Source organism: Miniopterus schreibersii (genome assembly GCF_964146895.1).
Source record: "Miniopterus schreibersii genome assembly, chromosome: 1".
Taxonomy (NCBI): domain Eukaryota; kingdom Metazoa; phylum Chordata; class Mammalia; order Chiroptera; family Miniopteridae; genus Miniopterus; species Miniopterus schreibersii.
In genome coordinates this window covers 37,729,403-37,745,181 of record NC_138101.1, presented here as the reverse complement: position 1 = coordinate 37,745,181, position 15,779 = coordinate 37,729,403, and the positions used below count along the sequence as shown (strand labels likewise).

Here is a 15,779-nt window from a genome sequence, read left to right as displayed (position 1 = left end):
TTTCCAAAACTCCAAGCAATTCACAGCAAACCTTCAGCATCTAGCACTTCTAGTTAAAAGATGCCACAACCAAAAATATTAACTAGACATTCTAGCAAACATGTTCCTTCTCCTTGACGTTTTAATATTTCTTAAGTAATCTATAAATATGAGTTAGATGTGTTTTTAGTATAAGAAACAGTATTTTAATTAGTGATTATATAAGTAGTTTTCTTAGTTTGAGAATATTAACTTCACTGCCCTCGTATCAATAAGTAATTCCTTAAGGATGAGTTACTTGTATGTGTTGCCCTGCATTGGGAAATATTTGCTTGTCAGCAATCAACAAATATTTAAAGGATGCCTATGTTATATATTTTATGGATTTCCTCAGTTTCTTTGAAGACAGAAAACAGCTCTGCACTAGTTAGAGCCATGCAGTTTGTTTTAAGGTAGATTTGTGAGAATCACAAACTCTCGATTATTATTAACTATATTTTAGTGTGGATTTTTTTTTAAATGTATCTTTATTGATTTCAGAGAGAGGAAGAGAGAGAGAGAGAAATATCAATGATGAGAGAGTTGTCACTGATCAGCTGCCTCCTTCACACCCCTGACTGGGGATCGAGCCCGCGACCTGGGCATGTGCCCTGACCAGGAATCGAACCGCGATCTCCTGGATTTTAGGTCGATGCTCAACCACTGAGCCACACCCAGCCTGGCTAGAGTGGAATTTTAAAAGAGAACCATATAAATTCAGATCTCATAAGCTATTCAGTAAATGTTTTTTTACACTCATTATGAACAAGTTTGATTTAGATATATGTATTGAGGTTCTCTCAGTGAACAAGATAAAGATCCCTAAGAAAATAGGTTCTCGTAGAGTTTAGGTGTTAGTGTTAGGAGACAGATAATAAAGAAAACGTAAGTAAACACCATGATATTATCTACTAGTGGAAGGTGTAAAATACATTGCACCATAATAATTAATAATCTGATTAAATGAGATAGGGGGAATATTTTTTTCTTGTGATTTAATTAATAAAACAGGTATGGTAACCAAACTTAGGTACAGGATGTGATACATTAGTGAACATATATACATATATTTAAAGGTTGTTCAAACAGATGAAACAGCACGGAAACCAGACCATGTTCCTATCAGCAGTGAAGATGAGAGGAATGCTGTTTTCCAGCTTGAAAAGACTATTTCATCTAATGAAGCTACCACAAGTAAGGGGAAATCTTTTTTTTTTTTTTTTTTTTTTTAATATATCTTTATTGATTTCAGAGAGAGGAAAGGAGAGGGAGAGAGAGAGAGAAACATCAATGATGAGAGAGTCATTGATCAAACCCGCAACCCGGGCATGTGCCCCAACTGGGAATCGAACCCCCCGATCGCCTGGGCAGGGCAAATCTTTATTAAAATGTTTTGAACTTGGAGGAATTTTTATTTTTATGAAGTTCTATACCCAAAAGCTCATGGGATTAAGTAATAGCAATAATAATGATGATGTTAGTTGATTTTATGATGTAATGAAAGGTACTGTTCATCTTAAACTGTGACTGAACTCAAAATTTTCTCCACCATTGTCCTACTTTCAAATGCTCAAATGGAAGCCTGCTTTGTTATTGTTCTGAGTAATTTAATCCTTGAGGTTCTATTGTGATTCCTTTTTAACTTATGACTGACTAGCATAATTAGCAAAAACGAGTCCTTATGGAGACTAACTTTTAGACAAATTCAGTTAAGTCACTTCAGAATAAAATGCATAGACAGATTTTTTTCTTGGCTTCTTAGTCTCCATAATTACGCACAGGTAATACAAACTGACCTGCCTAAATCCTTGGTCTTAAGTATAGGGAAAGAACATTTAATTCCTTAAAAACGGAGTTACTAGCTCATGTTGTTAGACCTGCTCATCATATTTTTATTACATAAATCAGCAGTTCCCAAACTTTTGGATTTTATGCACAGACCAGTAAAATTCAGGGAAAAGAACCTGGATTAGCGAACTATTTATTTTATAAATAAAAGGTAGTTATCTTAGTTTATTAATTATAGTCCTGGAAAAAGCATATTATTGTTTCTTACATTCTCATTTCATCACAGATCAAACTACACCTACCTACAAAATGATTTTGGGAACCTCTGATGTAGAAATCTTTTTAAAAGATACATATTTTGCCCGGCCGGGCGTGGCTCAGTGGTTGAGCATCAACCTAGGATCCAGGCGATCGGGGTTTGATTCCCGGTCGGGGCACATGCCCGGGTTGCGGGCTCGATCCCCAGTCAGGGGCGTGCAGGAGGCAGCCGATCAATGACTCTCTCATCATTGATGTTTCTATATCTCTCTCTCCCTCTCCTTTCCTCTCTCCAAAATCAATAAAGATATATTTAAAAAAAAAAAAAGAAATCTTTAAAAGATACATATTTTTATTTGACCAAGTTAACCTATTCTTAGTTACCAGAGGTCAAATGTTTCAGAGTAGTATTTTTCTTTCTTTTTTAAAAATATATCTTTATTGATTTCAGGGAGAGAAAAAGAGAGGAAGAGAGAGAGATAGAAACATCAATGATGAGAGAGTCATTTGATCAAGCCCGCAACCCGGGCATGTGCCCTGACCAGGAATCAAACCCAGTCGCCTGGATCCCAGGTGGACGCTCAACCGCTGAGCCACACCCGGCCAGGCTCAGAGTAGTATTTTTCAAATCAACTTGCGAACAATACCCAATGTTGCCTTTTTATTGTAAACCACTTGCTAGCAGATGTGGTACATGGCTTTCTTATTTTTCTATTTTTTTGGGAAAGTTTTTATAATACAGAAGCTTCTCTAATGTAAAAGCCATTATTTTCATGTCCTTCAGTACCTCCAGTTCCCTGCATTTTTCTTGTATGTTTCAGTCATTCAAAAACAAACAAAAAGGACTCTGTAGGAGTAGTGAACACACACTGCTTTTCACTTAGTAAAACCGTTATCACTTACTAGGAAACTTTATTTTTCTGGTTGTTATGATCAGGTGACCTTCAGATGGCAGTGCTTTCATTTGAAAAAGATGATGATCATAATGGACACATAGATTTCATCACAGCTGCATCAAATCTTCGTGCTGCAATGTATAGCATTGAACCAGCCGACCGTTTCAAAACAAAGCTCATAGCTGGTAAAATTATACCTGCTATAGCAACAACCACTGCTGCAGTTTCTGGCTTGGTGAGTTTATTATTTTTTCAATGAAAATGTTTCCTTTTCATTGCCTCTTTCCCGTTTTTCCCATTACTACCTCCAACTAGTCACTCAGAGATCTTAGAAAAGGAGGGGGATACATATTGATCTTAGAATTTTAAATTTCAAGGTATTTTTTAAAATAAGTAACCTGCATTTTGAGATTTTACAGGTATATAAACATTTTAATGTAAAAAAAATAAGCTCTGTCAAGATAGTCTAATTTTTCTTACAGGCACTAACCCTCTTAATCATCTTTGGGCCTTCCATACAAAGCAGGTGCTCTTTTTCTTGAATAAAATGGACTATCCTAGTCTTTCCTCTTGAATTTTAGTTCTTTGCCTTAAAAAATATGTAATTACTGTTTGTGATTCAAGTTTCTTACAATTTAATCTTTCTTTAATGATTCAGAATCTTTAGGATGGCCCTAGTTATTATACTGTACTAGAGTGTTATTGTTAGAAGCTATGTAATTATCTGCTCCTATATTATATGTTTTTAGACTATTGTATTCTTGAGTTCTGCTGTCTGCTTTCAAAGTAGGAAGATTACCTGGTCAAGTTAATAAATGTTGTAATAATTTTGGTCACTATATATAGAACAGGTAGAGAGTTTAAAAGTATAAAATATCACCTGGCCGTCATGGCTCTGTGGTTGAGTGTCAACCTATGAACAGGAGGTCACCAGCTGGATTCCTGGTCAGGGCACATGCCTGGGTTGTGGGCTTAAACCCCAGTAGGGGGTGTGCAGGAGGCAGCTGATCAATGACTCTCTCTCATCATTGATGTTTCTCTCTCCACTCTCCCTTCTCTGAAATCAATAAAACCATATTAAAAAAGAAAGAAAGAAAAAGTATAAAATATGCTAAAAGTGGAAAGACTTATAAGAAAATTATGTTACTCCAGTCCAATAGTTGATTTTACAGAGAAATGCTTGAGAAGAATTTAGGAAAATTAAATAGAGGCACTTAAAGTCATGAATACTTTTAGGCTTTTTATATAATCAGTTCACCTTTTTTTTTAATCTAGATTACATTGGAGATGATCAAAGTAGCTGGTGGCTATCCCTTTGAAGCTTACAAAAATTGTTTCCTTAACTTAGCCATTCCAGTTGTAGTGTTTACAGAAACATCTGAAGTAAGAAAAACTGAAATCAGGTATGCATGAAAGTCTATTTCTCTTGCATAATGAAAATGAAATAAAATTTTTACCTTTCAAAAAGGAAAAATATCAGCTTCACATTTCCTTTCTTTTCTACATGTATAAATTCTGGCCATCTCTTCAAGGCCAGGTGAAAACCCTATCTTCATGAAGTATTTCTCACTAAACTAGCCACAGAACTCTCACAACACTTAATCTGTCACACTGTTTAGTGTTGTGCTGTCTTATGGTTTCATATACCTAACCCAGATAATTAAAACACACTTCAGTGTCTGACTAATGGAACATGCGATTTAGAATCTAGTTCCAAAAGCTATGTGACAAAGCAAAACACTTGCCCTGGACCTTCATTTTTCGCTTTTCAGATTAACAACAACCAAAAATTTGAAAACACCTATCTTGGCAAGAGTGTGAAAAAGCCCTCCCATATTTACTGTCGAGAGTATAAAATAGTATAGCCCATAATATGGGGAATATAGCACTATATTTCAAATTTGCAGACACATTTACATTCATATAAAATGATAAATGTACAAGATACTCATTCTGTCATTGTTTATCATAGCCAAAGATTGGAGCAACCCAGGTGTTCAATAGTAGGACACTGGAACATCCACACAGTGAAACTCATCCACGTGTTTAAAAAGAGAGAGGGAGAGAACTTTCTCACTAAGACATACTGATTTATAATGAGACAATAGAAGGATCAACAAGGAACTGATAAAAGTGGTTACCTGTGTGGTGTGTTGGGGAAATAAGTTTATGGAATATTTTAGAAGTTGTATTTTCCTTTTTCCTCCTATATTAATATCTAGCTAAATTACAAATAATGGACTTCTGGGGCTTTTTATTATTAAAGGGAAGAAAATTGAAATGTTTTTGTCTGAATATTTTTCTGCAACAGAAATGGAATATCATTTACAATTTGGGACAGATGGACTATACATGGAAAAGAAGATTTCACCCTCTTGGATTTCATAAATGCAGTCAAAGTGAGACACTTAGACACTTAATTGCTTTGAGTCTGCTAATTTTTATACATTAGTTGCTTATTCAAAATAAGACAATTTACTTAGTTGCTTTGAGTTTACTTTTTATACATTAGTTGCTTGGAACCTTCGTTTTTACACATAATTTCATGGGAGGTTTTTATAAATATTGAGCCCGAATTTGTTTAATCTCTTTTTAGTGGTTGTAAAACATTGTCACCCCTAACTTTATATTTAGACAGAACTTTGATTATTGTTTCTCTTTTGGATATTCACTTTCAGGAGAAGTACGGCATTGAGCCAACGATGGTGGTACAGGGCGTCAAAATGCTTTATGTTCCTGTAATGCCTGGTCATGCAAAAAGATTGAAATTAACGTAAGTATCACACTATATGTAGAAGATTCACAGAACATATAAGCTGGATGCACACTTGAAATTTAAATACAGAGGTTATCAAAGTTCAGATAAAAGTATGTGACTTATTCCCAGTGGCAGCCAAAAAGAACATAAATCCATCAAGCTCAGTAGGCTACCTCTCAAGAGAGATTCGTAAGATTATAATACCCTTGTGAATTTATCGTAGTTCAGAGTTAACTTTTCAGCCAATAGGCTTAGAAACCTGATTTGGTCAATACACCAAGTGAAAATAGATCCACTTCTCATGTGGACACACATAATTACCAGGAATGTTAAACTGAAGTATAAAACAAAAATACCAAATTGTTATGTTCAGTCATTGAACAGACTTGGAGCGTCTCCTACGGGCCAGGTACTTTTGTAAGCATTAGGGATATAGCAGTGAGCAAAGCCAAGTCCCTGTCCTACTTGGAGAGTTTGCATAACAACTAGACAAGTGTGTCAGATAGTGTTAAGTGCCAGTGAGGAAAGAAAGCAGAATAAGGGGTAAATCGCTGTATTGTATTGAGTAATCTAGGTATTTCCTCTGCTTGTCATAGGGAATACCTTATAAAGTGGCATTTCAGTAGGGATCTAAAGAAAGAAAGGGAACAAAAAAAGCAGGTCTTGCCCTGGCCGGCATGACCCAGTGGTCAGAGTGTCAGCCTGCAGGCCAGAGGGTCGTGGGTTTTGATTCTAGCCAAGAGCACATACCTGATCCACGTGAGTGCGAGAGGCAACCCATGTGATGCGTTTCCCTCACGTCGGTGTTTCTCTCCTCCCCTTCTTTCCCCTCTCTGTAAGAAAATCAGTGAAAAATGCCCTCAGGTGAGGATTAACCAATGGGCACAAAGCCGGTGTTCAAAGAGGTGTGCCGCCGGGAGTGACCTGCCCCGGCACTCCGAGTTTCCTTCCTACTCCACTCTGTACAGAATTCTAGCTCTGCGAGGCTCCCGTTCCTTTGAGCGCTCCAGTCGTGCACCAGCGTGAGACCTTTGCTCTAGCTGAGATGGCCCTGGCTGACTCTCGCTTCTGGTTTTGTACTCTCTGAAGAGGCCTGCCTGTGCCCTGTTAAATACTGCATCCTACCCTCTCCCCCCTCCTAGCATGCCCAGTCTCCTTTGCTCTGCTTTTTCTCTTTTACTTAGAATTTATCACTGACTTGTAGATACCATATATATATATTTTTTAATGTGTTTTTATTGATTTTTAGAGAGCAAGGAAGGGAGACAGAGAAACATTGATGTGAGAGAGAAACATTGATTGGTTGCCTCCTGTATGCACCCCAAGAAGGGACTGAACCCACAACCTAGGCATGTGCCCTGACTGGGAATCGAACTGGAAACCTTTTGGTGCACAAGATGAGGCTCAACCAACTGAGCCGCACCAACTAGGGCTATTTTTAATGTGTGTTATTAATTATCTGTCTCCCCCTAGGACCTAGACCATTAGCTTCACAAAGGGTAGGAATCTTTATTTACACTGACATAGTTCAGGCACCTAGACCAGTGCCTGGCACAAAATAAACATTAATAAATATTTGTCATATGATTAAATAAATCTCCGCATTGGTGCTATAAAGATGCGTCAGCTTTAACTATGATCATCAATTAATGAGATTATTCACTGGTTTTTATTATTATAATCCAGTCTTAATTATCTATACTTCACAAACAAAATTTCTGTTATATTAGCTAAGCCATTAATTTGGCTTATATTGTTTTTTTCTTTCAGATCCCTTAGTATCTTTTGGATAAAGATTAGTATTTAGAATTCTGTTATTGGATTACTACCTAGATAAGGTTGATTTGCCTAGTCCTGAAGTGTATTAGCTAGTGAAATTTAAAATTTGCTGTGAATAATTCACAAAAATGCTGTATAGAATTGGCCAGTATTTGTAACCTCCAGCATGATATGTTTTATGAATGATATTTCTCAGAGTAAGGACTAGTGATGTAATGGCAAGTAAAAAGTATTCCATAAATGTTATTCCTTTTAATATTTTGTCATCGTGCATCTTTATCAAATAGCTCTTGCTCTCAAGGAGTTCACAGTCTAAGGGAATGGGGCATGTTAAACAATAATTAAAATGTAATTGAATAATCAATAAAGGTTTTTACAGAGTACCATGGAAACTGCTAAGTCAAATCTTCAGCTTAGGGTAGATTTTATTTTTTTTTTAGAATTTTTTTTCATCAGTTATTTTTTCAGTTACAGTTTACATTCAGTATTATCCTGTTTCAGGTGTACCACTCAGTGGTTAGACAATCATATACTTTCCAAAGTGGTGTCCCTCCCCCTATATTTTAAGTACCCCTTGGCCCCATAGGTAGTTATTACAATATTATTGACTATATTCCCTGTGCTGTAATTTACATCCCTGTGACTATTTTTTAACTACCAATCTGTCTAAATGGTTTTTTGGTACATAGGATAAATATAGGATATAAGGGAAAGGTAAAACTTAATGTGTTTTACCATAATGTTTCTAGCTTGCGTTTGAAGAATTAAATCTTGCTTGCTTTTTACTCTTTACAAAGACATGCTTGAGAAGAATTTATGATTTCGCTAAACTTTATAGGAGGTATAGGAAAATTTGTCTTTTGAAATCAGTGCTTTCAAAAAGCATTTTGGGTTTTTAATGTTTTTTTGTATGTGTTGGGGGATTTGTTTCACTTTTTGTTTTTGTCTTTGAATAAATGGTTTGTATTCTTTATCACTGACAGCAGTGGTCCAAAATGATTCACTGTTAGGTAAATGAGTGTCTTAAGACCTTTTAGTAAAAACAATATATACGTATCTGAAACCAAGTGGATTATTAGGGTTAAAAATGAAATTAAAGTTTAGATACAAGTCCAGATTCTCTGGGCAGTTAGTCAGCAAATCATGCATTTTGGAAATTTACCAAATTATTTGTCTTTGGTTATTTTTCTTAGAATGCATAAACTTGTGAAACCTTCTACTGAAAAGAAGTATGTGGATCTTACTGTGTCGTTTGCCCCAGACACTGATGGAGATGAAGATTTGCCTGGACCTCCAGTAAGATACTACTTTAGTCATGACACTGATTAACAGAAGTTGTCTTAAGTAGGCTCCAGGACTTCTTTGATTTTGGAAAGAGTGCACTTAATTCAGAAGCTGAAAAATGAGCTCATATTACTATGGATTTCTCTTTGAGGAAGCCTTAATTTAAGGGAAATATCATCAGGAAACTACACTGAAGAACTGCAAAACATTTTGGAGCATAGTATACACTTGTCTAGTGCTTCATATGTGGATATGATCACAAGCAACTGAATTGGAATGCCATTTTATAATGCTTACAACAAATCTGTGTAATAACCTCTGGGTGAGTAGAAGGAAAAAATATGTATCCATGACAAGAGATAAAAGTTCAAGAAAATGAAAGTAACAAATGCAACTATCTGAAAAGTTTAATCCTATTTTATGAATTTCTTGTTTGTTTTGTATTTGAGGCCCATTTTTCTATACAAATAATGTCAGGCATCCCGCACCGTTCATGATTAGGCGTTGAATTTAAGACCAGTGGGAAACGAAGGGATGGCAATGGTGGATGAAGAGTAGACATTTTAACTTGTACAGTTGCCGTTTATTGTCCTGTTACCTCTACTAGTTTAACCAGAGTTTGTTATATTGCTGTCTCCCAAGAATCAGGATCTTTGTTGATAGCAGCAGTGTTGTAAGCCATGAGCAGTAGGTCGGATGACATGTTAACTTGGACTAAACGTTAACAGTATTATATGGAGCCTTGACAACCCTCTTAGAGAATCCGTGAATGGGGACAGATAAATGTGGCTAATCACTTGACTCTTCAATATGCCTTCTGATGTGGCCATTTTATTTATTTGGAACTCTAGACCTGGTTGTCGTAGTATGTAAGAGTAAAAGGTCTTTGGGAAGGGAGTGTTTTTTAGAAGTAGGTGAAAACTAGAAATTAAAAAATTATCACTACTTGAGTCTTGGATTTTTTTCTTCCAGCAACCTGATGGACAGAAAAAAAAATTTAATATTTTATTTTAAAGAGGAACATATTATTTTATTCTGCAGTCCCGGAAAGGGAGTTGATGAAAATAAAACTTTATTTTTTTAGGTCTTTATTGATACTTTCTGTTTTCTGATATGAACTGTTACAGATGTTCATGTGAGTGCTTTCATTAAAATAACATAAAGTGTACTCAGCACTGTAAACTCAGTGAAAACAGCAAGTGTTTCCTTTTTCTAAGACTGTCGTGTATTCTAAAGCAAATGTAAGCACCAGAAGCCATTTTCCTCTAGCTGCTTTTCTTCTGCTTTCCTATTCAGACCATTAATAGGTATCTGATAAACTAAAAATCAAATTCACATCAGTATTATTCCAATTTGGTATATTTTTATACCCTCTACTTAACTTTTATTTTATTTACAAATACTTTAAACAACTCTGTCAGCCAGCTTTATTATTTTATTTTGTAAAATTATCCTCTTGAGAAAATAAATTTCTTTAGAAGTGGAGGGTGAATTTGTATGGTTAACAGATAATCTGTGCATTGGGAGGTGGAGAGAAGTGGACAGGATAAATTTAAAGGAAGTGGCTCCCTTTGAAATAAGCAATTATTTTTTGGTTCCCCATATCCTACCCTCTCTCATTGTGCATATTACAAGTGTAATGCTTAAAATTAATGTTACTTAAAATTGAACCCAGAAGCAGCAGAGTTATATGGCTTGGAACTTTATAGGCCAGGAATAATAAAAGGGCTTTTCTGTAAAATGCCTTTTTTCACTTTTATCTTGTTTTGTGCTCCTTGGCAGTAACTGATATTTTCCTGGTAGCCATTCAGTAAGTAAAGAGCTTGCTTATCATTTGATGTAAACCTCCAGATCTCTTCAAAAGTAAATTTAGAACCATACTATCAATTCTTACTTACAGAGACCAGTGCTTTAGCAGATACAAAACAAAATCAACGGAGGTTAAGTTCATTTTGTGATTAAACGTGAAACCCTTTTGTTGCCTTTTTTTCTGTAAGTAATGGTTTTTGCCATTAATTTCTTCTGTTTAGTTCTAAGCTAGAAAGCCAAGACGAAGTTAATGATGACAATTTTTTTCATTCTCTGTCTTGTTTATTTCTGTACTATGAGATTACTGTTGGTGATTGCAATACCAGGTGCAAAAATTAACAATTTGCTTTTGTATAGTACCACTGAGTAATTTTTTACTTATTAAAAATAAATTAAGAAATGTGACTATCTTTGTAAATCCTGTTCCATAGTTGACTCCAGAGATTCCAGTTTTACTATTTATTTTGTGGGTAATTTTGGTGTTTCCTAGTTTTCAAGTTTTGTAGTCATGGAGATGTGGAGGGACATTACTTCAAAGTGCTTTTGGCTCCTGGAAATACTATTAAAACAATTGGGGATAAATGGTGGTGACCATGTGAGACCTAGAAGATCTGCTAAATCCTAGACTGTTAGTTGCAGATTTCTAATTTCCATTTTGGAGTTCAAAGCAGTTATGTTAACTCATCTGTAAGTTCTTCTAAATCGTCCCAAAGGTAGAACTCAGAAATATAGATATGTTTCTTTGTTTAAGTCCACTATTTTATAATTAGTAAAATGAAGACAGAAAATTGTTCTCTTGAGATTTTGAGGAAAAACCTCTTGATCTAATAATTCAACAGTGAATATTATCCAAAAATTCATTGTAATCATAAATATGTAATTATTTAGTATAAAATCACTGGGTATGAGTTTGGCTATTTTGCTTTTATCAAATTCAACAGGAAATTGAGATCTTGGAGATCCTAGTAAGTAATGAGTAGGTAATTTGTGTTTACTTTTCCCTTGCCACATCCTAGCTTTGTTTTTTTTAATTGAGAAACAAATATTTTAACAATATATTGAAAAGAGTACGTAAAATATTTATATGCAGTTTTAGGAATCATTTTAAGGTAATGACTTGTCTAACCAACTCTCAAATCAATAGAACATTGACAGCAGCCCAGAAACTCCCCTTGTAGTCCCTTCCCAATCAAAACCAGCTTCCGGCAACATACCTTCTGGCAATACTACCCCACCTTCTGTGATAACTCTGTCTTTGTTTTAATTTTAGTGTTACCACCTATGTATGTACTTAAACAGTGCCATTTACTTTTTCATGGTTTTGAACTTTATGTAAATGGGATCAAACTGTATTCTTTTTTGGCTGCTGCTTTCATTGAACAAGGAATTTATGTTGTTGCCTATAGCTATACTTCATTCATCATCATTGTCATATAATTTACTTTTCATTAACATACCACCATTTATTCATTCTATTGACTGCAGACAATTCTGTTGCTTTTGGTTTGGGACAATCACAGTTCCCCATTGAACATTATTATATGTATCTCCTCGTGCAAGTAAGGTATGACCTAGGAATGGAATTGCTTGGTCATAGGGTATTCTTATCTTAAATCTTATTAGAGAATAACAATTTTTCCTGAGCAGTACAGACATCCTGTTTCTCAGTTGTACATATGCGAAACAGTTTATTCTTGTATTACTGTTTGTTAATATTGTATTATTTGCCCATAGGAACAACTGTAAACCTACTTTGGCCCCACTCTGTATATAATTATATTTATACCTCTGTTTCTGAACTTTTTGTCCCTTTTCTGTGCTCGTGCTCCTGGTACTGTCACCGTGGCTGATACATTGTTTTTGATATCTCGCAGAGCTGTGCTCCCAGCTTGTTGCTCTGTGAGAGTGTCTTGGTTATTCTTAGCCTTTGTATTTTCAGTTCTCACATTTCTGTTTGCACATGTGGAAATCTGTCCCTCTTGCAGTTTCCAATTGTCTTGCTGTAATTTAATCCTTTGTCTGCCTGAACATGAAAAGCATTATTTTATAGTCTGTATTTAATAATTCCCAAATCTGAAATTCTCTGGGTCTGTTTTTATTTTTCTTTTGTTTCTGCTAATCCTCTTTTTTTATTATATATTTTTGTGTGTCTTACTATTTTTCAGTGATTGCCAATATTATATTTGAAAAATTGTACGAACAATTTGATGCCCAACATAGTAATTTTCATCCTCTAAAGAATATTTTTGTGTGCTCTTCCAGACACTTGGGCACTAGTAGTTCAGGATCATTTTTACCCAGTTTTAGAGACTGAGTCATCCATGTCACTCAGAGCTGAACTGTAGACTGTCCTAGTACTCTTTCTTCCTGTTAACCCTTACTCCTGCAACCCTAAGGGTTGCAGAGTGAGCTAGGGTTACTAGCCCCGCCCTTGCCTGGCACTATAGTCAATCAACCTTTGACTCCCTAGTCCCTTAGCTATACTCAGTTTCTCAGTGGACTCTTTCAGTTCTTCAAAAGCTCCCAGGGAACAAGTGGTCCCAAGTGAAGGGTTCACCGTAATGAATTTCTATTTTTCCCAGATATTAGCCTGATAATTATTCACTAACGACTCTCTGATGTCCTCCCAACACTTTTTAATATATTTTGTCCAACTATCTAAATATTTTCAAATGAGAATGTTAAACCAAATTACCTAGCCCCCACTTCATTTCTTAACTGTTGATTAGTGTAAAATATAATTGATTTCTTTGCATTGCTTCTGTATCTGGTTTGATCTGCTGTGATTTTTATAAATTATTTGTAAATTCTTTCGGATATCCTGTATACAAAGACCAACAGTGTTTAGTCTTTTTTAAGATCCAAATTTTGTTTTTGTTAATCTTCTCTGTTATGTTTCTTCTCCATTAATTTTTGCTCCTATCAATATTACTTACTTTTTTTCTATTTTCTTTGGGGTTTTTTTACTGTTCTTGTTTCTAACTTCTTGAGATGGATGCTTACCTCATTCATTTTCAGCTTGTCTTCAAACATATGCATTTAAAAGTTAAAAATATCTCACCCTAGACAGTTTCCTCAGTGGTTAGAATGTCAGCCTGCAGACTAAAGGGTCCCGGGTTCCATTCCAGGCACAAGGGCACGTACCTCGGTTGCAGGCTCGATCCCCGGCCCCGGTTGGGGCACATCTGGGAAGCAACCAATTGATGTGTCTCTCTCACATCGGTGTTTCTCTTTTTACCTTCTACTCTCTCTAAAAAGCAACGGAAAAAATATCCTCAGGTGAGGATTAAAAATAAGGAAATAAAATAGAGTTGTAAATATCTCTATTACTATATTATACTCTAATTGCTATTGTAGCCAATATTCCACAGGTTTTGATACATATATAGGGTTGGGCAAAAGTAGGTTTACAGTTGTATGTGAAACAGAGTTCTTGTATTAATATTTATTAACTTGTATTATTTATTATATGAACAACTGTAAATCTGTTTCTTCCCCACCCTGTGTGTATGTATGTGTATATATGTTTATTATTGTTAATATTTAGTTAAAATATTTTTCTATTTTTCGTTAGGAGTTCCTCTTTGACTCGGTTTTTTTTTAGGAGCGTGTTTCTTCATTCCAGCCTAGAGTTTGAATATGGGGGCTTTTTATATCCAATTTGATAATTTTTATCTTTTAACTGAACACTTAGGCCATTTGCATTTAATGTAATTACTGATATATTTAGATTTATTTCTGTCATTGTATGGGGGATTTTGTTGTTGTTCTAGCCTGTTCTGTGATTGTTTTTCTCTAATTTCTTATCTTTTAAAATTTGTATTTTCTTAGTTTCTTTATTCCATTTATGCCAATTATTCTCTCAATCTAGACACCCTTTTGTATTCTGAAGTTTTGCAAACTACATTTCTCCTTTGCCGTTTGGCTCTCTTTAGGTTCTATAAACAGGGAACACTAAAAGGAGGCTGGGATGCTGGACAAAGGGAGAAGAGACTTTTACCCTTGCTGTTTGCTTCCTGATATTGTCAGCATGGCTTTTCTTCCAGAAGTTGTGGTGGGTTTCTATTCACTAACTTTTCTCTGGCACTCTGCAGGGTATCTCATCTAGGGTTCCAGGTTCTAATAATCTCACCCTCTGCCCTGTGATAGTTATGTGCCTTGCTGACATTTTCAGTTTTCCCAAAACCTTAGGCTAAATTCTTTTTTAATATAAATGATATGGTTTCTCTTCTCCTAAGCTGTACATTTTTTTTTCTTTGCTAGTGTACTTTTGTCTTTACTAGTGGCTTTTGTCTTTTGATAATTACCCTATTTTACAACATGCATATTCAGATTAAGTCAGACTAAAGTTAATCATTATCTTTACCCTTTTTTGCAGATTATAATTTCCATAAATGGCTACAGCAGTATTTCCAATCTCACATGCTCTTCTAGAAGCTTTCCATACACAACACCACCCATCAAGAGATAGAATCTGTTTCCACTTCCTTTGAACCCGAACAAAATGCTATGACTGCCTCAACTAATATAACAGAATGAAGCATATATAACTCTATGACTTCCTAGGTTAGGTCATAAAAGGCTTTCTCTTGGCTGTCACTCTCTTGCTTGCTATCTCCCTCTTGGAAAGCTAAACCTTGGAATCCAGACATCATACTGTGAGGGAGCCTAAACTCCAGTCCACATGAAGAGAACAGCCCCAGCCTACTGCCATCATCGGGTGTCAGACATGTGCATAAGCTAACTTTCAGATTGCAGGTCCCAGACTCGCTGGAGCAGAGGTAGCCATCCCTGCTGTGCCCTGCCAAATTCATGACCCACAAAATCCATGAACATGGATTGTTTGTTTATGCAGCTAAGCTTTGGGATTACTGATTATGCAGACACAGACATAACTAGAACAATTCTGTAATTTCTACTTGCATACTATAGTCATGTATTCTATTTCTGTTATGTATTTTTCTTTTTTTTTTTAAACATATCTTTATTGATTTCAGGGAGAGGAAAAGTGGGGGGGGGAGAGAGAAACATCAATGATGAGAGAGTCATTGATCGGCTGCCTCGCCCGCAACCGGGGCACATGCCCTGATTGGGAATCGAACCCTGATCTCATGGATCCTAGGTCGATGCTCAACCGCTGAGCCACGCCCAGCTGGGCTGTGTTATGTATTTTAATTCTGTTTTCATGT

General features: G+C 35.7%; 1 protein-coding gene across 2 annotated transcripts in view; it reads left to right on the top strand.

Annotated features, from left to right (window-relative positions):
- UBA6 (ubiquitin like modifier activating enzyme 6) overlaps nt 1-10,998 on the top strand; it is a 67,513-nt gene extending 56,515 nt beyond the window's left edge. For both annotated transcript variants that reach the window (XM_081141731.1, XM_081141732.1), the window contains 6 exons: nt 1,095-1,212; nt 3,002-3,195; nt 4,236-4,363; nt 5,272-5,359; nt 5,639-5,733; nt 8,691-10,998. In XM_081141731.1, the coding sequence (XP_080997857.1) occupies nt 1,095-1,212; nt 3,002-3,195; nt 4,236-4,363; nt 5,272-5,359; nt 5,639-5,733; nt 8,691-8,826 (759 nt within the window). In that variant the 3' untranslated portion in view covers nt 8,827-10,998. The remainder of the gene's footprint in view (nt 1-1,094; nt 1,213-3,001; nt 3,196-4,235; nt 4,364-5,271; nt 5,360-5,638; nt 5,734-8,690) is intronic.
- Nucleotides 10,999-15,779: the final 4,781 nt, after the last annotated feature.